This window comes from Lepidochelys olivacea (assembly GCF_965140295.1).
Source record: "Lepidochelys olivacea isolate rLepOli2 genome assembly, chromosome: 3".
NCBI classification, from domain to species: domain Eukaryota; kingdom Metazoa; phylum Chordata; order Testudines; family Cheloniidae; genus Lepidochelys; species Lepidochelys olivacea.
In genome coordinates, this window is record NC_140413.1 from 155,254,838 (window position 1) to 155,278,756 (window position 23,919).

Sequence of the window (23,919 nt, forward strand, 5' to 3'; positions counted from 1 at the left end):
ATACCCACGCGGGCTTTCATCTAGCTAGCTCACTAAAATTAGCAGTGAAGTTTTGGTGGTACAGGCATTAGTGTGGGTTGCACAAATGATTGTGTACCCAGGGTTCATAGAGTAAGTAGCCTGAGTTAAGTGAAAAAGTAAAGGACTGAAACTGTAAAAGGTAAATTGGATTTTAAAATAATAATACAGTGGTACAGAATACTGTACTTTACATACACTAGTCTAATATTTTATTAAAGTCTTTTTTCTGTTGACTCAACTCAGGATTTATGTCTACTGGAACCCCCGCCTCCACTCCAGAACAGTCTCACATGATCAAAAGTACAGTATTGTGCAGTACTTATGAAATAAAGGGCACAGTAAAGGAAGTCTGTACAGCTTGTCTTGCAATATAGGAGAGCTATCTAATTGCAGACTTCAGCAACTATTTTAATCTAATCATTATGTGAGTCTATCAAAGTCAGGTCAAAGTGAGGTCACAGGAACTGTTGTTTTAGTAGTTTAGTTCTAAAAGTTAATCAAGTGTTTTCAAAAACATAGAAGAGAAGAAATGAACATTCAGAGAAGTTCATGTTCATTCACTTGGGAGAGGAAGCCATTAACCAAGTTTAATGTTAATAGTGGTGTAGTTGAAGAGTAACTCTATTCCCTTTGCTACTGTTTTGTAACACTGATGTTTTTTCTTTAGTTTTGTAGATAAGATGATTCATTTTCAGAGACTTACAAGGTCTTTCTTTCCTTGGCTATGTACACATGCCTCACGTTAATGTTAATACAGATTTCATGGGTGTGTGTCCAAGGTTGACTAGACCTCTGGATATAGACACGAGAGAGAGAATGTGTTACATAATTATTTTGAAACTTGATCTTTACTGTAGATGTACGTTTAGCATCTCAACACAAATGAGATTGGTAGAAGATAGAAGGATTGGAAATAGTAGCTAAAAAGTATCAGTGATGAATTAGTGGTTGTTTGCTTCTTATAATGGAGGATTCGTAAGGATATAGGTTTAAATGGAAAGATCTTGCTTCTTTGCTCCATATATCATCTTATATCAACGAGCATGGTAGCTTCCTTCAAGTATATTGGTAGCTTCCAGCAAGTGTGTACTCTCTGGGCAATCACGTACCTTTTTGAAGCTGATGGGCACACTTGACTTGGGCAAAATGGAAAAAGCAATTAAGCTCCTTTTATGTAGTAAGATAGCTGGAGCACTAGAAGTCACCACCCCAAGCACTGACCAAATGAAAGGCTTGAGCAAAAAATTAACTTCGTAAGAATGAGTTGGTTTCACTGGGAACTGATTGCAAAAGCAGGGGTTGGGGGTATTAATTTGATTTTAGCTGTACATGTTAGAAGAAGAAAGCAGCCAGAAAAGTAAGGACAAAGCCAGAGAAACACTGATAGCATGACCCTGAGAGGAAGCTGGGAGAGAGAGATTATATTGGGCAGAGCTTTGTCTGGAAAGGAGGCTAATAGCCAGCAAGGACACTGCCTGCTCTGTTTGTTCATACTGTGTTCAGAGAAACAGGTGTTTGTGTCCATGTTTTGTAAATAAACAGGATTGCAAGAAATAAATACCTGACTCTACCATCAATTTCTCCTCCTAATGGAAACATCCTGCAAGGCCTCAAATATTGGCCAACCATTCAGACCAAAAAGGGCAACCTATTGTACTGTTTAGTGTCTGGTCATATTTGAGTCTAGCTGGCTTACTTAAAGAAGAACTGTTGCTTTACCTTGACATGTATTACAGTTGTCCTTTGAGAAGTTGCTTCTGCAGATTCCTAGTCCAGGAGTTACTGTCCTGCCACACAAATCATAGAACAGTGTAAAGCAGTAAAGTCTCTAGGGGATAGGCGAGAGGAGACATTGATTTGGAACCAAGAACATAAAAGACAGTGCACCCTCTCACAGTTATTCTCTGTCTCTCAGCAGATTTGGTCATGAAGCCAATACCTTTCTCTTGTGTGGAGTTAAATATTAGGAGTAAAGAGTGGCTAGCACTGTAGGGTCCTGGTCCATGACTGGGGCTCCTAGGTGCTACCACAATTCAAATAATAATAAAAATAATAATGTTAATGAGTTTGATAGTTTGGAGGCCTTGTCAGTTTTTCCTCCCATGTGGGACTTGTTCCCATACCATTGGGTGCTGAAAAGAAAATAGTCTTCAAGAATTGTTCCTCCGATTCAATCAAAATATCTGCCAGAAATCGTGACTAATGGCTAAAATTCCAAGCAGATCATCTTATGGTTCCTGCTCTCCTTGGGGTTTTGAACTTGATTGGCTCCACCTCCTCCACAGGATGTTGTGTGAGAAAAGCACCTTCAGCTAAATGTCTGGGAAAACAGGCAGTCCCATGGTCCAGGTCATCTTGCAAATGGAGGACATGGGTTACAGCAGTAAGAGTCTCTATTTATTTGAGATAGTTGGCACACATCTTGATGGTTCTGTGTTTTTAATTAAATATTTGAAATTTTTGTTTTATAAACTAAAATCTCTCCTGATTATTGTATGGTTCTTTTTATTTTATTGTTCGTGACGGTGTGGCTTCAAGAAGAGAGGTGAAAGGTTGTGGAAGGCGAATTTGTGGAAATGAAAGGGAAAGGGACGAGACAAAGAAAGCAAGTGCACAATAATGTAGGTAGCAAGACAGAGGAGAAGGGTGTGATGCACGTTGGTTAAGAGAAGGGAAGATTCGGCAGCAGAAGGTAGGTTAAGCATAATAACAAAAACAATGGTTTAAAAGTAAGAAGCTCAATACTGAGATACAGTGAAGTCAGAAGTCTGTTACGGTTATGACAGGATAGCTTTCTGCTCTTAGTGACAGCTAGTCAGGAAAAGGTGGAGCTTTTCAAGGACTATTCCTGGAAAGCTTAGGCTAGCAATGGTTCCAGGAGGCCACTAGGACCAGTTCTTGGGAGTGATTCCTTGACAGTGGAGTCAGCAAAGAAGGGTAAGCTGGCAAACCCAATTCCCTCCTCTGGCTACCTGCCATTTGCTCCCAGTAATGTTTATTCTTTGGCGTCTGATCCTAAAATTCACCCTTGTGTAGAGAGCATCTGCACAAAGATTAGTCCCACATCTAAGTCCCACATAAGTCCTCACAATAAGGTTTAAGTGGAATTTACATGCTACGTAGGTCTTGAGCATGGGGTGAATGTCACCTGTTGAGTTCAGTGGGAATTGCAAGTACTCCCCACCGCTGAGGATCAGGCACCTTGGTGGGAAAGTGGTTTTAGTCACAGACAAGCTACTCTGTTCCTCACTTAACTGGGTACAGTCCGAGGCTAATCCCAGAACTCAATTGCAGTATTGTGGGGAATGAATTGCCCTTTTGCTACCGAGTTTCCATCATTGCCAGGTCTTTAAAGGGGCATTGTCAACCAGTTGTAGTTTCAAATTTGTATTGTATCGTAAATAATTATATAACCTCATCATTATCTATTGAGAATATTTCAACATCACGTTCCTATGGTTCCTTGCTGGATGTTAATATTCTATGAGCTGAATGACATTTTGCAGGCCTTAGTGCTTTGTGTTTGAGGCTAGTAAAGTTGAAGGCAGAGGTGGTTTGTCTCCTTTTATTCTGTTTGCCTGTGTTCATATTAGACTGATATAAAAATGTCAATATTTTAAAGTAGATTTTGTTGATAACAGCGGGTTGAGATCGAACAAATTATAAAACTTAATATGAATGGAAACCATACATAGTGAAAAGTAAATTAGATTTTAAAATTCTTTGGTTTTATGGCAGTGGTTGTAGTAGCAGAAGCAAGCATTTTTTGGTAAAATGTCAGTTTCCATTGGCAGTGTCTGTCGTTTCAAGGAAACATATGTATGGTTTGCATTTTTTGAAGTTTTTCATTTTTTTTATTATGTTGCTCTGGATATTTTAAAGCTCATTATTTAGTATTGCTTCATCTGCTTTGAAATGGGAACTACAAGCTCTTTAACAAGTGTCTAGAAAAGTCATCAACTTTCACAGTAGCTTCTTTTACTCTGAAAAGTGACTATGTAGAAATGTCACTACTCAACAGTCTGTCTAGACCACTACTACCATAATGAACAGTTATCTCACAAACGTTAATGAACTTATCCTCAAAGATCACCTGTGAGGTAGGGAAGATGTATTATACCTACTTTACAGGTGTGGAACTCAGAGACAGAGAGATTAAGTAAAAACAACGAGGAGTCGTTTAGATACTAACAAATTTATTTGGGCATAAGCTTTCGTGGGATATAATCCACTTCATCAGATGCATAGAGTGGAAAATACAGTAAGCGGGTATAAATATACAGCACATGAAAAGATGGGAGTTGCCGTACCAAGTGTGGGGGTCAGTGCTAACGAGGCCAATTCAATTAAGTGGTTTCCCTTAGGTCACATAGGAAATGTGTGACAGGACTGGGAATTAAATACTGATTTCCAGAGTCCTAGTTCAGTGCCTAAACAGCAAGACAAGTTTTCCTCTCCATCCTTGCTTCCTGTGTGTATTCAGAGTTATATCTATTCACTTTCTAAGACAGTAAGCTTTTAGCTCTTTACCATGTTATCACTATAAAGCCAATATACTTTTTGCATCAGCAACAGAATTGTGAAGTAAATTCCAATTGCAGAGCCAAATTCTCACCTGTTACACATGTGCCACAACTAAAGGAAGTGAGGTGGCACAGATGCAATTTAGGATGTAATCTGCCAGCACTAGGGTGTGCCTGCTAAACCCAGGGTTGTGAGTTCAATCCTTGAGGGGGCCATTTAGGGATCTGGAGCAAAAATTGGAGATTGGTCCTGGTTTGAGCAGGGTTGGACTAGATGTCCTCCTGAGGTCCCTTCCAACTCTGATACTCTATTCTATGAAGTAACTGGAGTGGAATTGGAAGACAATTGGATTGTGCAGGAGTAATTTAGAGTATAATTTGAAAACAGTGAGATTGCATGGGAGTGAAATTGGAAGAGGGTGAGGTTGCACAGGTGTCATCAAGATTTTAGGAACTTTATTTCTGGAGGTGAAACGTGAGCAGAAAACAAATCATTTTGATTTTCAGCTCCCAGGCTGAGTTTGAAATACGAGCAGAAAAAAAATCATTACTTGTAAACTGAATAAAATTAATAAGGAACCATTATTAATTGACTGCCATTTTTACACAGACACTTGTCAGAGGAGAAACACACTTTAATTGCCTCCGTATTCTACTGAAACACTATTTAGCAACTACTCAACAAATTGCAAAGGCTTTCTCTCTCCTCTAACAGCATTAGTGCCATAAGAAGGATAAATGCGTCTTTTCTCCAGCAGTGGGACACCATAGTCCCAAATCTATGCTAAGTTTGAGCACAGATTTTTCTACACTGACAGAAACCACTGCTGTACTTACAGTGCAGACTTCAAATGGCTCAAATAGGCAAGGTTCAGCTTTATAGTGCACCAGTGTTTCATCACTGCTAGGAGAAGTTGCTATAGAAACTGGTGCACCAGAAACAATACAAAGAAGTGGAAACCAGAGGAGGTAACCCTTGGGAATTAAAAAAAAAAAAAGAGAGAGAGAGAGAGACAGAGAGAGAGGGGAAGAAAAGTCATTAACACGTGGCATGCACATGACAGACAGCAACTCCCCCCGCCCCCCTCCAATCCCACTGGAGAGAATTACATAAGAGTTAGAGACAGAAAGACCTATTAGGTTATCCATTCCGTTTCCCAGGGGCCAGTGCAGGATAGTTTCCTTTGGTTCATTTTCTGGTATTTTGTCCAGTCTAGCTTTTAAAAGTCCAAAGCAGTAAGGTTTAATGGGGCTGGAGGATAATGTCACTCAAAAGATAGAAGTGATTATAAAGCATTTGCCAGGTTAGTTTTACAACATCCTATCATATGCTTTCCTTTTATTACTGGAGACTGTTTGAACAGACTCTTAATTTGTGCTGTGAAGTATTTCCCATATAAGACTAAACAAAGAATACAGAAACTTTGTTTGAAGGACATATTTTAAATTTATCGTTTTCACAAGCTGGAGGGCACAGTCTTTCTAAAAAGTCATCCCAAATTGCACTGCGATTATTTTGTATTATAAGAATGGGGTAGTAAAAAAACCAAAGTTCAGCAGATCTACCACTAACAATAAATAAGATAAAAGCTATTCAGTGGAACTGTTTGTGTCTTTCTTGAAAAGTCCCTTTGAAGTATATAACCTCTTCTGGTTTGTGTAGCCCATAGAGCTAACTTTAGCATTTATTTTATTCAGAAGTAATGCAAGGAACCTACAGGCCTGTATCTTGTAAGAAATTGGCTTCAGTAGTTAGCATAAGACTTGAGGCCTGTGAACATTGGCATAGATAAATGGTCCAACCATCACCCCTAAGTTTTGGGGAACAGGAAATGGAGTGTGGAAGGGTGAATTTTGTTCATAACGACATCAGCAAACCACAGGAACATGAGCTAACACCAGCTTCTGGATAGAACATCCACAGTTATCTGACCGCAAGAGTGCCGTGGCAACAAATCAACATATATGATAATAAGTTGAGATAATTAATATGCTAATCTATAGGAGAATGACATCCCAATATTAGTAAGATGAGGAAATACAAATGAGGAAGACAAGAGAAACCCCTACTGACTATACATTAGATGTAGTGGTGTCAGCATAATTTTTTATAAAAAGGATAATGGTCACTGGTGATGATGAGAAAGGTGATGCTGACGAGGAAAATCATGGCTAACATTTCAGGTTTTTCTGCAAGGGATGGTGTGAGTATATGGATGTTCAGATGTACATTCTGTATTATCTCTCTCTACCTTACTGGTTTAAAGTGTTCGTGACTTTGCTAAATGTATTAATAAACTATTGTAAATATAGAAGGGCTCCTACAGTGTGAGTATTGCAACTGTGCACATCAGGGTTCTCCACTGTACTGTAATTTTAATAATATTGGACCTGATCTTGAGACAAGAACCTGTTAAACCTCAAAGTGATAACTGGGAATTCTTAAGTAATCAATATAATTACTACATAGTCATTAGATCAGGCTAAATTTGACAAGGACAGAATAGTGTTTTGGCATTGTGGCCTTGTCTAATCTGATGCTTTCTGTAAAGTTTTGCACCATTGCACTATTACTAGTGCTGCTCTCTTGGTGATGGGAATAGTGGGAACTCTAGTGTAGACAAAGCACTGGTATTTTTACCACCATGTCCTCTATCTCTGGTAAGTGGCCAAATAGCAAGTGTGGAAAATCAGGATGCGGTGGGTGTAATAGGCACCTATATATGACAAAGCCCTGAATATCAGAACTGTCCCTATAAAATCGGGACATCTGGTCACCTTAATCTCTGTGCAGATCAAATCTAGATGACACAGTAGTAAAAATGCTAGTGGTCACCAATGCCTGGTCTACACTATAGCTCCCATTGTTACTACCACAGATAGGAATTTTAAGAAAAATCTCAGTATAGACATGGCAAAATGCTGTTCAGTCGTTCTCAAACCAGAAAGAGTTTCACACTTCTGAAGAACAGTTTTTATAGGAGATGCATAAATTCCAGGCTCAGTGTAATCCACAAGATAAACAAGTTCAAACTTCATAATATGCAGAAATAGTTTATTCCAATATAAGTCATTGTTTCCATTATTCAGAAAGACACATGGGCTATGGAAAAACATTATAATCAAAAATAACCACTTCTGTATTTTAGACTTTTAAGTTGGCCTTCTGCAAAGATGTTATATGCAATCATAAGAGATGTTTGGGGAGGGACAAGTTGGATGGCTCAAGGTCTTCAAAATGGGATGTATAGCCTTGCTCTTCTTGGTCACCAGTTCAAATCTAGATGAGGTTTATAGTGACTGAAAGCCATTCCTATCCAATATGAAAGAGTTGGAGGCCTTTGTCCATTTCAAAAGGAGCATCTTTCCATCACAATACACACCCCCGAAGTTGTCATTAGTTGATCCTTTGCTGGCAGTTTCCACAGAGAGGCCAAGAACTAAATGAGCATACAGCACTAACCTTCTGCCCCAGAGGTACCTGGCTGGATTAAAGCTGACCAAGACAAAGATTCACCAACATTTCCCCCACCCCCAGTCTTCCCATTCCATTAGGGTGTTCATAACCCCTCTAGCAAATTCACCTTCTGAGCCTTTCAGTGGACTCCTGGCTTACTTCCTAATCCTGAATACTTGATCTTCCTATCAACCGAGGCAGGAAAATTTCACATGGTTGTAAGGGTCCACCATTCCACAGATCTTGTTTCAGGACTGGGTCCTCAATGAGTAGTAGTCTTCCTTCTGTGTCATTATTAAATTAATGCTCCAGCATGATGCTATGGGGTATGAATTTCAGACACAATGTAAATCCTGGATATTGCCAACATACGGTTATTAAAGGGACTCCACTTAAAATGACACACTTCTGATTTTTTTTAACCTTCTACTGTTATTATTACACCTAAGATTAATATATAACCCAAAAACTTAAGAGAAAGCATACATTTTTCTCTCTTTTTTAGTTGCACTTGGTACATTTGACAGCATTTCATGTATAATCAATTTAATTCTTTCAGCTGGAAAGGCAGTCAGTTCCCCATGTTGTCTGCATGCATCTTTCACACAGCAACAAGAGAAAGAAAATCATTTTTCAAAATAATAAAATGTGATTACAAAAGCACAAAACTGGCGGGGGCCTCGGGGGCAGGTGGAGCACCATGAACTGCTTTTAATTCACTTTTAAAATCTACTGGGTTACAGATTTCCAGCTGAGAGTGTTCCTTTGACAATCCTATGGACCTTCTGCAGCAGAAGGGATGTTAGTCCTAATATATTTACCAAATTCTAATCCAGGTGACCCTACAGACCTAATTTGCCCCAGTAATTTCAGTTGAATGTTATTCTTCATTCTTTCTCCTTCTCCCTTAAAAATATTACCACTGTGGTGTCACTGACATAGAATGGCTGATGCATTTCCAATCAATTGATAAGTTCACTTCATTGGTTGATCGCGATTCCTGTACTTATGGACCAGATTCACCCCTTCAGTCTGCACTTTGAATCTGCAGAACTTAGGCTACAGGTTTTCAGCAGCAGAAAGTCAAGGGAGGAGTGGTGAGATACAGTAGCCAAGCCAACTATAAGCCCTGATCCACTGAGGGATCTTGACCCAGCCACCGCAAAGCCAAACATGCTGGTGACGAGGCCAGGTCAGACAATTCAGGAGGTGCACTGAATCAGCAGATCTCTTATGGAGCCTTCACCGGTGGAGCTCCCACAAGAACTTCATGGAAGCTGCTTTCTTTAGTAAAACCCAGTTGGAGGAGGTGCAATGGTACCATCACCTGCCTTCTCCCAGTGGTGAACGCCTCCCCTGGTGTAGCTGCCCTAACCTATGCAGAGGATACAATGTTCATGTCCCTGCACCCATGGTCTGAATCTGGTCCATGGTCTGTAAGAACATAAGAACGGCCATACTGAGTCAGACCAAAGGTCCGTCCAGCCCAGTATTCTGTCTACCAACAATGGCCAATGCCAGGTGCCCCAGAGGGAGTGAACCTAACAGGTAATGATCAAGTGATCTCTCTCCTTTTTCATGTATACAATTCATGGTGTTATTGGATAATGTTACATATTTTGTCCTTTAAAAGTTATCTGATTCTTACAAGGAAATATACATATATAACATATCAGAACAGATGCAGGAGTAAATACTAAACAATTGTCACTAGCCAGTGCCAGATCGGCTCGCCAGGTATGTTTCTTATACACCTCAAATAAAGTGTATGTGTTTATACCTCTTAAAAAAAATTCAAACTCTTAGTCAGTCATTAATCTCATGTGGGTGGTAGACTGTCTACATAATCCCCAGTGCTTCTGTGTGTTACTGTTCTCTCTACCAGAACAGAAGTGCATTTGTATTTCTGATCTCCACCCACTGCAGGAGGTTTCATTCCCTCATTACGTACTGTATGAAAGTATGGAGGTAGAACAATCCTTTCAATGAAATGTGATAGAATGAAGTCATTCCACCCCAGTGTCCAAAACATAAATGAATGCTTAGCACTTTTCATTGAGTCGCCCAACACCCTGGTGTGGTATGTATGTTGGCATTACTAGTCCCATTTTACAGCTTTGGAAACATATTGCTCTAACAAACACTAAGTGCTTTTGTCTGTATGAACAGTTAGACTGAGGCAAGTTGGCATGTGAATCAGCCCCATGCTAGACAGCGCAGACTGACTGACATGTGTTAACAGCTCATTAAGGCCTGGTCTACACTACAGAGTTAGGTCAACGTAAGGCAGTTCACGTTGACCTAACTCTGTAAGCATCTACACTAAAATATAGCTCCCACCGATGTAACTCACTCACTGTGCCAACTTAATAACTCGACCTTCATAAGAGGCATAGTAGTTAGGTCAACACAGTGTCAGTGTAGGCATTGCGTTGCTCACATCGACTGTTGCTGCATTTCAGAAACAGTCCCACAATGCCCCCATACTGGCAGTTAAATTGGTGCAGGCGCTCCTGGTGAGGGAGCGCACCACTGACACACAGAGCATAGTGTGAACGATTCCATTACTGTGGTGGCTGTATGTCAACATGACTTAGGTCGGCTTAATTTAGTAATGTACATTTGCCCTAAGAATTTGAGACTTGCCTACTATGTAAGAAGTCACTGTTAAGAGATGTTCAGTCCATGCTCTAACCACTAAACCACACTACTGTCTCTGTCTTTAAAAAGTTAGATAAATATCAAGAATTGATTTCTTTGGTAGCCATGTTGTCAAGTATACAGTATATCTCCCATTCCTTCTCATAGTATTTAACACAAAAGTAATTTTTTCTTTTGTCCTTAGCTACAGTATTACTGAGGCAGTCATGTTCCTGTCTTGTACTGCAAATTCTTTACAAATAGATACTGGGAGGGTTCCAGTTAAATATATGGTAGAGATAAAAGATAGGGTGAAAGCACTCCTGTTTCTCTTTTTTATGGTCTGAGTACCTTATCTTTTCTTTGAGATTTATAAACATGGGAGACAAGTGCAGCCTGGAAGAGGGGGCTGGAAATGTGAATTGGAGTATTGTAATATAAAACAAATTCTGGGTTGCTTATATATAGGAAATTAACAACACACCGGACCTCTTCTTTAAAAGAGAAAAAGTGTTTCCTCTCCTTTTTGTCTGTGGTTTATTTACCTTGCTTGCAAGATAGCACTGAAATGAAAAGGTCTACATAGGACCCTATTGTTACAACTTTGGATGTACACAGTTTCTAGAAAAATAACCTTCAGTTGCACTGCCCGTGGGGGCACAGTTTACAGTTCTGTAAGTTAGTAATGAATCACTCTGTTTCACAGGCTGACTTTCATAGTCTGTTTCGTGTTTCACAATCCAAGGTTTGTTTATAATGTTTCTTATTTTGCAGGTAAAATGTACAAATACTCAGGCTCAATCTTTACTTTAAAATCTAAATTTAAGCCCTAGGGAGGGAGGACAGTTATTTAAAGAGGTGCATAGAGGGATAACAGTGGGTAAGGAGATGAAATAAGGGGAAAGTGTAGACTGGGTCTAAGGAAATTGATACAGATTAAGCAGGGGTGCACAGAGGTTTTTGGAGGCCTGGGACAAAATCTGAAACGGAGGCATCCCCACCCTTCCAAAAAAATTACCGCTAATGGGAGGCCCAGGAGGCAGGGGGTTGGTTTGGAGAGCGAGCCAGCCCACAGTCATGCTGCAGCAGTGTCTCAGCTCCTGTCCCATGCAGCTGGGCCCTGCTCCCCACTCCAGGTGTTGCAACCTGGTATGCAACAAATGGTGGGCCAAATCTGAGTGGTGTTGCGACCCCACACCTCAGGTCAAAATGTCACTTGGTTTGGGGGCCTTCTCAAATGTGGGAGCCTAGGGCAAACTGTCCTTTTTGCCTCACACCCCTCCCTAGGCAGGTCTGTGATTAGGCTGTGATTTACCCTTTGCTTGTAGCAAGACTAAAGCCTGATCTACATTAGAAAGTCATACCAACAAAACTCTCCATTCTTCTGTAAAGCTTGGTGTGCATCCATACTTAATTGTGTCTCCTACAAAAAACCTCCCACTTTCTCCAGCTGTTATACCTGTTTCCAGAGCAATATAGGCCCCTTGCAGTTCAGTTCTGTGGGCATAGTGGCACTCTGGACTCACATGTACCTACACCCCTGTAAACAGTCCTTCAGCTGCAGCCCCACAAAGCAACATTCCCTTAAAGAATTCCCTCTCCAATAGTACATTTGATTGAACTCTGCTGCCCAGGAGGTCATGGTGGCCAGAAGTTCACCTCATTTTAAATGCCCGGTGCAGTCTTCTTCACAGCCGTATCTGTTCCTCTTAGCTGCCACCTTTTGATGAAAACATGGCTTCTTGCACTCCGTCTCATGCTGTTGCTCATGCAGTTTGTCCAGGAAGAAGGTGCACTATGGGGAGAGGAGCCATGTGCAGGCACAGCTACCGCCCTCCCTCAGGAACAAGAATATTTACAGTGACTTGGAAAGGAGATGGTAAAACTCTAAATTCACTCTTGAGTCAGCTTCAGTTGAATCTCTCTAAGCACTGCATCCTTGCAAATACAAAAGGATTGTATGTGCTGCCCTTACAGTGGAACAGAGAGCTGTGTTCCTCTTTGTTGCATCTGAGTTTGCAGTGGCGAGTTCGTAAATGTTATATGAAAGTGTTTGATTATGGGATAAATCAGAGGGAATTGTGGGCATTTGACCCCAACCTTCAGAATACTCTGAGAGGTATGTGAGTATCCCACAACGTAAAACAACAAGAAGGTCAGATCATATATCTGTGTGTGTGTTCATTAACCTGTGTACATGAGACAGTTAGGAAGGTTAGTTAGGATATCCGGGTGCAGTTATATCAATATGTTGAGGACACTTATCTCTATACCTCAGTCATGCTTGATCTGAAAAGAGCAGTTAAACAACCAGCCTCACATAGGAGACCGTTTTTATTATAGGTGGAGCTGGTAGCACTGCTTATTAGTAAGGTTGCTCAACACTTCCCATAACAAGATCCTGTTTTCAGTTGCTTACAAAAACAGGACTGGGACAGTGAAGAGGCTGAAGAGGACGTGGGCAGAAGTGATCAGGTTTGAGGAAACAAGATACAGAAGGGTCTGTGACCAGTAGAGCACATTCCTTTCCAGAACCTGGAATGGAACCCCAGATTCCTGAATTTCAGCATTTCTCTGCTGTCAGCAAATACCCGTGAAACCCACTGGCAAAGTGTGTCTCTCATCCCCTCAAGTGCTAGAGGATGGCAACCTACTACTCATATCAGTTACTCTGATAGCTCAAGTGGTAGAGGTCTGTGTGGTGGAGCTAAAAGATCCAACCCTGCTGATGACCCAGATGAGGGCTGATAAGGTTTCAACTGGAGTATTGTGTCCAATTCTTGGTGCCACATTTCCTGAGGGATGTGGACAATTGGAGGAAGTCCAGAGGAGAGCAACAAAAATTATTAAAGGTCTAGAAAACATGACTTATGGGGAAAGACTGAAAAAACTGAGTTTGTTTAGTCTGGAGAAGAGAAGACTGAGGGGAGAAATGATAACAGTTTTCAAGTACATAAAAGGTTGTTCTTGTTAACCTTTGAGGATAGGACAAGAAGTAATGGGTTTCAGTTGCAGCAAAAGTGACAGGTTTCAGAGTAGCAGCCGTGTTAGTCTGTATCCGCAAAAAGAACAGGAGTACTTGTGGCACCTTAGAGACTAACAGATTTATTTGAGCATAAGCTTTTGTGAGCTACAGCTCACTTTTCACTGCATGCATCTGATGAGGTGAGCTGTATGCTCAAATAAATTTGTTAGTCTCTAAGATGCCACAAGTCCTCCTTTTCTGGTTGCAGCAAAGGAGGTTTAGGTTGGACATTAGGAAAAACTTCCTGACAGGGTGGTTAAGCACTGGAACAGACTGCCTAAGGTGATTGTGGAACTTCGGTCATTGGAGGTTTTTAAGAGCAGGTTAGACAAACGCCTATCAGGAATTATCCAGTTATTACTTTGTCCTGTCTTAAGTGCAGGGGACTAGACTAGGTCACCTATTGAGGTCCCTTCCAGTCCTACACGTCTGTGGTTCTATGATTATATCATATGATGAAATTTGTTTTTTCAGGTTTCAGAGTAACAGCCGTGTTAGTCTGTATTCGCAAAAAGAAAAGGAGTACTTGTGGCACCTTAGAGACTAACCAATTTATTAGAGCATAAGCTTTCGTGAGCTACAGCTGTAGCTCACGAAAGCTTATGCTCTAATAAATTGGTTAGTCTCTAAGGTGCCACAAGTACTCCTTTTCTTTTTGTTTTTTCAGTTTGTTTTTATAAAATGTAGGAAATTACACACAAAATAACTGTGTTAAAAGAACCATTATTAAGGTTGAAAAGTCAAGCACTCAAAAGTTAGGAAACACGGGAATTAAGGTTGCCTAATTCAGCCCCCGTAGTATGTATGTTTTATGATAGTCTAGTTACGTGATCATATACTGTTTTTTTCACAGGATCCCTGCATTTTTTAGTGTACAGGAGGATCCTGCTCTGGGGATACAGTAGAACCTAAGACCTTGTCTATACTACAGGAAAAAGTCGATCTAAGCAACGCAATTTGAGTTATGTGAATAGTGTAACTCAAGTCAATGTAGCTTAGATATACTTGCCACGGAGCACATACTATGCAATGTCAATGGGAGACGCTCTCCTGTCGACTCCCCTTACTCTTCTCAATCCAGTGGAGTACAAGAGTCGACAGGAGAGCGATCTGTGGTAGATTTAGCAGGTCTTCACTAGATACGCTAAATCAACCGCCGATGCATCGATCGCCATGCATCGATCTCCCAATAAGTGTAGGCAAGCCCTCAGAGTTACAAACACCTCAGGAATGGAGGTTGTTTGTAACTCTGAAATGTTCATAATGCTGAACAAAACGCTGTGGCTGTTGTTTCAAGCGTTTACAACTAAACATTTACTTAATACAGCTTTGAAACTTTACAATTCAGAAGAAAAATGCTGCTTTAGCCATCTTAATTTAAATTAAACAAGCACAGAAACAGCTTCCTTACCCTGTCAAATCTTTCTTTTTAAACTTTTCCTTTATTTTTGTCGTAGTTTACGTTTAACACAGTACTGTACTGTATTTGCCTTTTTTTTTTTTTTTTTTTTTTGGTCTGTGCTGCTGCCTGATTGTATACTTCCAGTTCTAAATGTGCTGTGTGGTTGATTGGTCTGTTTGTAACTCTGGTGTTCATAACTCTGAGGTTTTATTGTATATGAAATGGAGCAGGGATTTTCTTGGTTATGACATACCTCCCCTGCATACTGCTGCCAGTTTTGTTTAGAGTTTGAACTTTTGAAAGAATAAGCATAACGTTTTGTTCAGAGTTACAAATAGCCTCCATTCCTGAGGTGTTCATAACTCTGAGGTTCTACTGTACCACTAAAAGGAATATAAAATCAAATGTCGAAAAAAAATGTCTTTACCACCGATCTAATCAGGAATCAAAGATTTGCATGTTATATTAACTTGTAAGATTAGCTCCAAGGTAAATAATACTTTCTTATTAACTCTGGAGTTGTTTGCATGTGTGATGTGAATGGTTAACATTGTTCTGTTCCAGACCTCAGTGTTATTGACCTTTGAGAAGGTAAACAAAAGAAGCTTACTAACTCCTGGCATCATTTTTCAGGCAATTGTTAGCCAGGGTTTGTTATTTAGATAACAATATTGAAAATATACTGAGCGTATCCATTAAATTACATGACAGCACAAAAGCAAAAAAAACTCAAATGTGTATGTATTGTTTTTTGTAGCTTCTTTTATATTTAGAAAACAACAAACTATTTATAAGCTGTAATTAAATCTCTGTGATTCATTCTTGATGTGCAAATCACTTTTTCTTTTTCATTTTGGAATAAACACAGAATAAAAAGTTAGGGGCAATGTTGAGGTTCTTTGCTCGGGTTTACTCAGCACTGCCATAAAAGTTTTACCTGAGTAAGGATCGGAGCTTTGCCAAATTAGGGAGTTGACCCTATTGGTAATTAGTCTGTAAATGTTAGTGTAGTCTAAGTCTGAGTGAAACAAGTGTCTTTCTGTTTTTAACCCTACTTGTGTGCTCCTTTGGCCAATTATTGTGTTATTTAAAATAATTATTTTAAAAAAATAAGCCAAAGTAAAAAATCAAAATGATTAAATTATGCTGAATCTGAAACTGAATCAGAAAGCTTTACTTTCCTGAACTAGTTAATAGTTTAAATTTTCCAACGGAAGCGCTTCCATTCCTGGGAGAGAAGGGGTAAATGGGACTTCCTTTGACAACCTTTTCATTTTAAAACCAAGACTAGTTTGACAGCAAGATTTGTACCTTCCTAAGTAAATATTACTATTTAACCGTATGACTTGTGGAAGCTTGTTAAGTGACGTGACTCACCTAGATAAAGTTATTTTTAGAGATGTAATTTGTACTGTTTAGAAGGGCAGAAAAAAAATGCTGGTAAAGAGCTAAATCCCTCATTATGGTTTACAAAGCTCATGAAACAGCATCCATGCAAAAGATGACTAAGCAAGGGTCTATTGCCACTTTCAGGAATTTACAGACATGAGTCATCCACTTATTGTCTGCAGATACACCACCAAGGTACCTGTGAGTCAGCTTTGATTTGGAAATAGCACTTGCATTCAACATGAATACTTTTTTTGTGTTTCTTAAGTATCTGAGTACTTTGGCTAAATAATATGCTAAACCAAAGCTTGCTTTTGTAATCTTCACAATTCAGATGCTCACTTAAGAAAGTGTGATTGATTTTGCACTGTGATGCATTCTACATAGTAAAATATAAATGTGGTGTGCGCTTGATATAATTTTGCCAACACTTAACTCTGTACCCTTGTATACTATACAGAAGCAGATTTTATCTGTGTTCTATAATACATAATTATATCATATGTATAACCAGTGAAGGGTAAAAATCTTCTCCATCACACCTTTGCCTCCTCCTCAAAAACACAGGTTTGACCAAGAGCAAAATATGACCCTTTATCTTCAAAACCCCTTGTAAATATTAACTTATAAAATGTTTGCTTATTTTATGTGATGTGAAAACTTTGGGGCTGAATTCAAACTTGACATAAGAAACTACTACTTTATTAACTCCAGTGGACTTATGCCCGCTATGCCAGCAATGAATTTGGCCCTTAATGTCTACTTCTGAAATAATAGCTGGCTATTTGAGATGTGTAGAGCAGGTTAAAGTTCAGAGCCATTTCCTGTTTTCTTGAACTATAGGTGTGGTTGTGCTCCATAATTAGGGTCACATTTTTGCTTCATGAGACTCAGCTCACATCCTTAATTAGAGAAGCACTTGGTTTAAAAAATGGGAGTTTTGGTTGTCCTTTCTGTTCTTAGGTGGACAATAGCTTTAGAAATCAAAGGCAGCTACTATTACTTTTCAAGATTTGGCTTGAAGTTCAAGGTGGTACTGCTCTTGGCCAGGAGTGGACACTTCAAATGTAAACCTATCTATTTTGATCGTCTGGTTCCACGGTTTACATTATATTTGACTCCTGAAAGCCTCCCTAAATGTTTTGGTTCAGAAAAGGAGGAAGCTCTTTCTTTCTTTCTTTCTTTCTTTCTTTCTTTCTTTCTTTCTTTCTTTCTTTCTTTCTTTCTTTCTTTCTTTCTTTCTTTCTTCTCTTGCTGTACCTCTGTTGAAAAAATACTCTGAAAGATGAAAGGCTAATCACAGGAAATGAGAGCTTCTCTGAAGTGACAGCAATGTCTCTATAGTGCTTTTAGACAGTAGCTCTACTGCTATATACTTTTTCTTAAAAACAAAGCTTTTGGTTTAGTTAATGGGAGGAAAAATGCTATTATTGCCTCTTTCACATACGGAGAGGTTTTCAAAATCAAGCTAATGGAGACCAGAAATTCTCTAGTAAAAAATGAAATAAATAGAGATAATATGATTTAATTTCTTTACTGGAGTTTGCTATCCTTCGTACTTACAAGCAAACAAGTGTTTCATACCATTTGCACAGTTATTTGAGGGAGGGTTTTCCTCAAGGAATTGATTCTGCAGAGAGAGCAGATAAAGGTTGTACTAAGAAATGGAGTTTCAATATACAGAATTAGACAAAGTAAACTTCCAACTTCAAAACTGAGAACCAGTCTCCTGGGGTTTCCATTGCTCTCTACAGAGCAGCTCTTTTGATTCTTTGGCATAAGAGTAATGTCTGTAAGAGAGAGGAACAAGTAGTTTGCTTACTGATAAGTGGCTCAATGTGTGGCAATTCTTTTTCAGGGATATCGTGCATTAACTATGCCACCAAGAAGACTTTGACAAAGTATTTCATTTTTTAATCTAATATTTCTTTTTCTTTAACATAGTAATGTTCTTCCCCAAAATTGATCAAACTAACTCAGATGGACACAAATCAGACGTCAAGAATTATAACATTCAAAAACCAGTCGGAGAACACTTCAATTCCCTGGTCACTCGATTACAGACCTAAAAGTAGCAATTCTTCAACAAAAAAACTTAAAAAAACAGACTCCAACGAGAAACTGCTGAATTGGAATTAATTTGCAAACTGTATACAATTAATTTAGGCTTGAATAAAGACGGGGAGTGGATGGGTCATTACACAAAGTAAAACTATTTCCCCATGTTTATTCCCCCCCTCCACCCCCGACTGTTCCTCAGAGGTTCTTGTCAACTGCTGGAAATGGCCCACCTTGATTATCACTACAGAAGGTTTCTCCACCCCCCTCCTCCTGCTGGTAATAGCTCACCTTACCTGATCACTCTACTTACAGTGTGTATGGTAACACCCATTGTTTCATGTTCTCTGTGTATATAAATCTCCCCACTGTATTTTCCACTGAATGCATCCAATGAAGTGAGCTGTAGCTCACGAAAACTTATGCTCAAATAAATTTGTTAGTCTCTAAGGTGCCACAACTCCTCCTTTTCTTTTTGTGGATACAAAGTAACACGGCTGCTACTCTGAAATCAGTCCATCATGTTACCTCTGAAATGTATCAAGTAAGCTTTTGTGTGGGCTGAGTCCCCCAGTTAATCAGAGCCTTATCACGACATAAAACTCACACTGGACTGAACTTATTGAACTCACTGAACTGGCCAGACATCAGTACTTTAACTGATCTGCTTTAGCCTGAGACCACAGCTGGAATGCCTCATTAAGTTTTGTGTATCTCATTACCATAAACATATGGAGGGAGTGACTGGGGTTGGCAGGCTTGATTTGGAGTGCAGGGGAAATAAGGCTTGTCCAGTTCAAAGAGTAGGAAAATTTAAGCTATCAGAAAATCTTTCTGAGATTGCTATATCTTAGGCTGTGGAAGAGGCTTTCAAAGGAAGTGGTGGAAGCATCAAATCTTGAAACATTTAAAAATAGGATACACAAAGCACTTGCAAATATATTGGAGGAAACAATCCTGCTCTGGCATAGAAATGGGATAGATGATTTAACATGCCTTTTCCATTTTTAGTTGCTATTATTCTCAGCAATGTTACAGTTGGTGGTTAGCTTCTCTTTTGATACTACATCTGACATTATTCAGTCAGGATCCTTGACGTCTCATTAGGTAGAAGTGTGAAGTCACAAATGAAGATTTCTGAGGTCCCAAGTTCCCATGAATGAGCTACAGTCTTACAAAACTAAATTGGTGAGCTGACTAAAGAATTTGTTCTTTTGTCTCTTAGGGTTAGTGGAATGCATCATTTTGGGATATTAAATGGAATAGTGAGGGGTGCTTTAAGGGCCAAATCCCGTATCACTAAAGACAGTGCAGGTTTTGCCACTGACTTCAATGGATGCAGGATCAGGCCTTAAAAGTAAATACTGAGATTGATGTATAAGTAAAAGTCTTAAAACAAACTAGGGAGATTTTTTAAGTCTACCGAATATAAAAGACCCAAGAAAATGTTATACTCCAAGAACACGTTTGGCAATTAAAAGGTTAAGTTTTACCAGTTGAAGAGTCTCTGGAATACTCTCTCTTGTAGACTGGTTTGTTGATCTAACAGACCTGACTAATCTTGAGATGGCCTCCTTCTTTTTGGGTGATAAACAAGGGGAGTTAAAAGAGATAGGATCTAATTCTGGGGATACTTAAGAGTAAAAAGTTTCTGATATCAGTAACTTTGTAGTTTTAGTTGTTTGTTTGCTTAACACTGATGACCGTGAGTTGGGATTCCTTTGGTCTGTTCTAGATTCTGCAAGTGTGACCTTGATTAAGTCACTTAACCTCTCTGGGCCTCAGTTATCCATCTGTAAAATGGGGGTAATAATACTTGCATTTCCCAGGCAAGGTATAAGGATTAATTATGGCTGATAAAGCACTTTGAGCTCATCAGATGAAAGGGTCTATAAAAGTACAATATTGCTCTATTTCGCAAAACAGAATATATAGTAACATTCCTGAAAGTAGAAACTAAGCTGGAAAAATACAGACTTTAATGCATTAAGCATTAGAGAGAGAGAGATTGAACTGGTGGAAATACTGTGATTAACCTGTAAATGCACAATAAAATCATGTCATTTGCTTTGTAAAATAAAAATACTTCAGTAAACATAAATTGAGTCAGACATTGACATAATGTAATCCATGTTTATTGGAAGTACAAGAAGAAATGTTAGAATTCCCCGTCATTTTCACTTTTTTCATTTAAGATCTGGTTAGCTACATTTCTTAACCTGAGTTTAGAGTCAACAGGTACGAATGATATATTTCACAATAAAGATGAAAGCAAGAAAAGGTGTCTCTTTCATGTCATCTTTTTCTTTTGCTGTCTTTGCAGTTGACCTACCGCTGTACTTTCCTCGAGACCAGCCAACTCTAACATTTCAGTCAGTCTATCACTTCAGTAACAGTGGACAGCTGTATTCCCAGGCCCAGAAAAACTACCCTTACAGCCCACGCTGGGATGGCAATGAGATGGCCAAGAGAGCAAAGTAAGAAAGACTATAATTTAATACCAAAAGTTTCATTTGTTAGAGGGTCAAGTGTTGTTCAGTATTAGAGTATAGATTTATCTGTATGCATTGGACATTCTTATATGTGACACTGTTTCTGTATAGTGTTTTCTTTGGTTATTTTTGTGTTGGAACTGAATGCAGTCTTAATATTCACACATTTGAGTGTAACTTACATATTTATATTTTATTATTAATAATCAATTATTATGATATTGCCAAAGGACCAACCAGTGAGGCCCCATTGTGCTAGGCACTGTGCAAACAGTGTAGCAGCTAGTCCTGCCCCAAAGATCTTACAATCTAAATAGATAAGACAAACACAGGGTTGGAGGGAAGGGGTGTCACAAACAAGCAGAGTCAACGGTTTGAGGACAGAAAATGTCATATTCATTCCACAATTTTTTTTAGGTGGGTTTTGTTAGCAGGGGGTACACTAAACAAAAAGAAAAGTGAAAGGTAAGAAACATTGAACAGAAGGGGGTAAGGGAAATAGGGCTGGGGAGAAGAGGCTAAGGGACAGGTGTGGACTGCAGCTGAAGTGAAGAAATACTGAAAGATGGGAAAGGGAATGGGTGGAGCAAACAGCCAATCAACACAGGGCAGAGAAAATCCAGTTAAATCATGGAAAGTACTCTGAGTCTCCCTGCTCTGGCTGCTTCTTTAGCTTCTCCTACCAGCTGGAGACTCTGCACTCCTTCCCCAAGGCCACATGGCAGATTGGCCAAGAGGCACTACCTGGATCTCTGTTTCCCCAGAGTATGGGAGGGTCTTCCCTGCACAGTTCTGGGTCTGGGGGATACTGTGGGGAGCAGTGGCCTCATTTTACCCTCTCCCCCCAGTGTAGCAATGGGTTGCTTTGCACCTGCTCCTACTGGCTGGAGTTTCTGATTGTAGTCGTCATATTTACAAATTCAAGCATAACTAAGTATAACTTAGACATTTATATCTTGGTACATAGTACAGTGTTAATGTTAATTAACTACTGCTTTACTTTACTGTAAGCGCCAAAAGTGCTATATCTAAAACAACATAGAATTAACACAAAGGTGTAGAAAGGATATAAACCAGAATATAATGTTTAAAATAAGACTTAAAAGTGAGGCAATGAATAAGCAACACACATTTCCCCTAGATGGAACTATGTGGGCAAAGGCCCTGTACTTAAATGTTGCAAATTGTAGAAATGCTGAAACAGCAATAACTTAGAGTAAAAGTTGGACTACAGCAAATATAGACATCAAATATATAAATAAAATAACATATCAGAATGAAGGGCTTTGAACACCAGAATCAAAAGATTAAAATGAATTAGCAAAGGGCACTTAAACAAGGAAGTCAAAGGAAAATAGCTCAGCTGCAAAAATCAGGTGAATGATGCACATGGTTGTATAGAATATAACTTGGTATGGGTAGAAGTAAACAGTGAATAAATGAAACACATGCAAGTTTTATAATGCCTTAAGTAATATGGAGAATATCAAATAGTAGCATTTGGGATTCTGGGTGACATATTGCACTAGGTATGTGTTTTTGTTTATTTATATTAATTGACTTTTTAGGAGCACTGTCTCCTGTTAAACGTATTTTCTTTTTGTTGAGTTGGTTTGTTAGGATTGATGAGAGATATGCAAGTGCCAGAATATTGTATATGTTTTGTTTAAAATAATGAAAAATATAACTCGGAAGCATCATTGTGAGTTATTTCATGCCTGAACTGGACAATACATTAGTTTTGTGGGGGGGAAGTTGTACACAAACACACATTCTGTCTGCTCTATACTTGCATACAAATCAGCACATGCAAGTTGAACCTCCCTGCCCAATCCCCATTCCTAACAGTCCTTTAGAAAAGCACTGACTGCATAATTTTTCTTTAGTATTACCTCTAGACATTTTTATGAGGTTTGTCACCTCTGAGTCTTCGCATATAAACAGAGTTAGATTAAACATAAATACATACAGTAGAGGGAGTAGAGTGTGAGCAGGTGGGGGAAGAGAGAAGATTGGGGTATCCATCTCTTAAGCACAAAGGAAGAGAGAAGCTCCTCCTCTGTTTATAGCACTATGTTTGTGGGAGTGACTGGAGACTTTACTGCATCTTGTAGGGTGGGCAGCCCAGATTTAAAAAAAAAAACCCTACTCTCTATTGGGAAGAAAGCAGCAGTTTCTCTCTTTTTGGGTTTGTCTACACTGGGAAAATGAATAATGTTTTAATTAATACATTTTAAGCTCCATGTAACATCTAGTGTAGACAAAGACAATCTCTCCACTGTATTTTCCACTGCATGCGTCCGATGAAGTGAGCTGTAGTTCACGAAAGCTTATGCTCAAATAAATTTGTTAGTCTCTAAGGTGCCACAAGCACTCCTTTTCTTTTTGCGCATACAGACTAACACGGCTGCTAATCTGAAACAGGTTAAGATGTGTTAGCCAAGGTTACTCAGGTCACGCCTACACTAGAAAGTTTTATTGGTAGTATTTCTGCCAGCATGTAGCTGCCGATTTTGCAATTCGAGTAGAGCATGGGCAGATTCAACTGTCTTTGCCAATGCAGCACGCCTTCACGTCAAGAGGTTGTACCGGAGAAAAAGTGCACTGTGCTACAGGAAGGCATCCCAGTGTGCCCCACACCACGGTCCAGCTTCCTGGGACTTTTGGAAGTGTATTGTGAGAAACCAGTACTCCTCTCAGGGAACTGTGGGACCTTGGGGTCAAGTTCCCTCTGTTCCCACCATGATCTTCTCTTTCACACCACTTTCTAAAATTCGCACAGTTCCTTGTGCTGGTTTTCAATCTCTTCGCCACTTCACTGGCAAATCATTGGAATTCTCATATCAATTTTAGAGACAGGGCACCTGCTTCTTCTGTGTTTGTGGAACTTCAGCAACTATCACAGAGGCCAG

General features: G+C 39.4%; 1 protein-coding gene across 5 annotated transcripts in view; it reads left to right on the forward strand.

Annotated features, from left to right (window-relative positions):
• Positions 1-23,919, forward strand: part of BABAM2 (BRISC and BRCA1 A complex member 2) — a 307,233-nt gene that overhangs the window by 256,843 nt on the left and 26,471 nt on the right. For all 5 annotated transcript variants that reach the window (XM_084622917.1, XM_084622915.1, XM_084622913.1 and 2 more), the window contains exon 11: positions 20,839-20,992. In XM_084622917.1, coding sequence (XP_084479043.1) covers positions 20,839-20,992 — 154 coding nt within the window. The remainder of the gene's footprint in view (positions 1-20,838; positions 20,993-23,919) is intronic.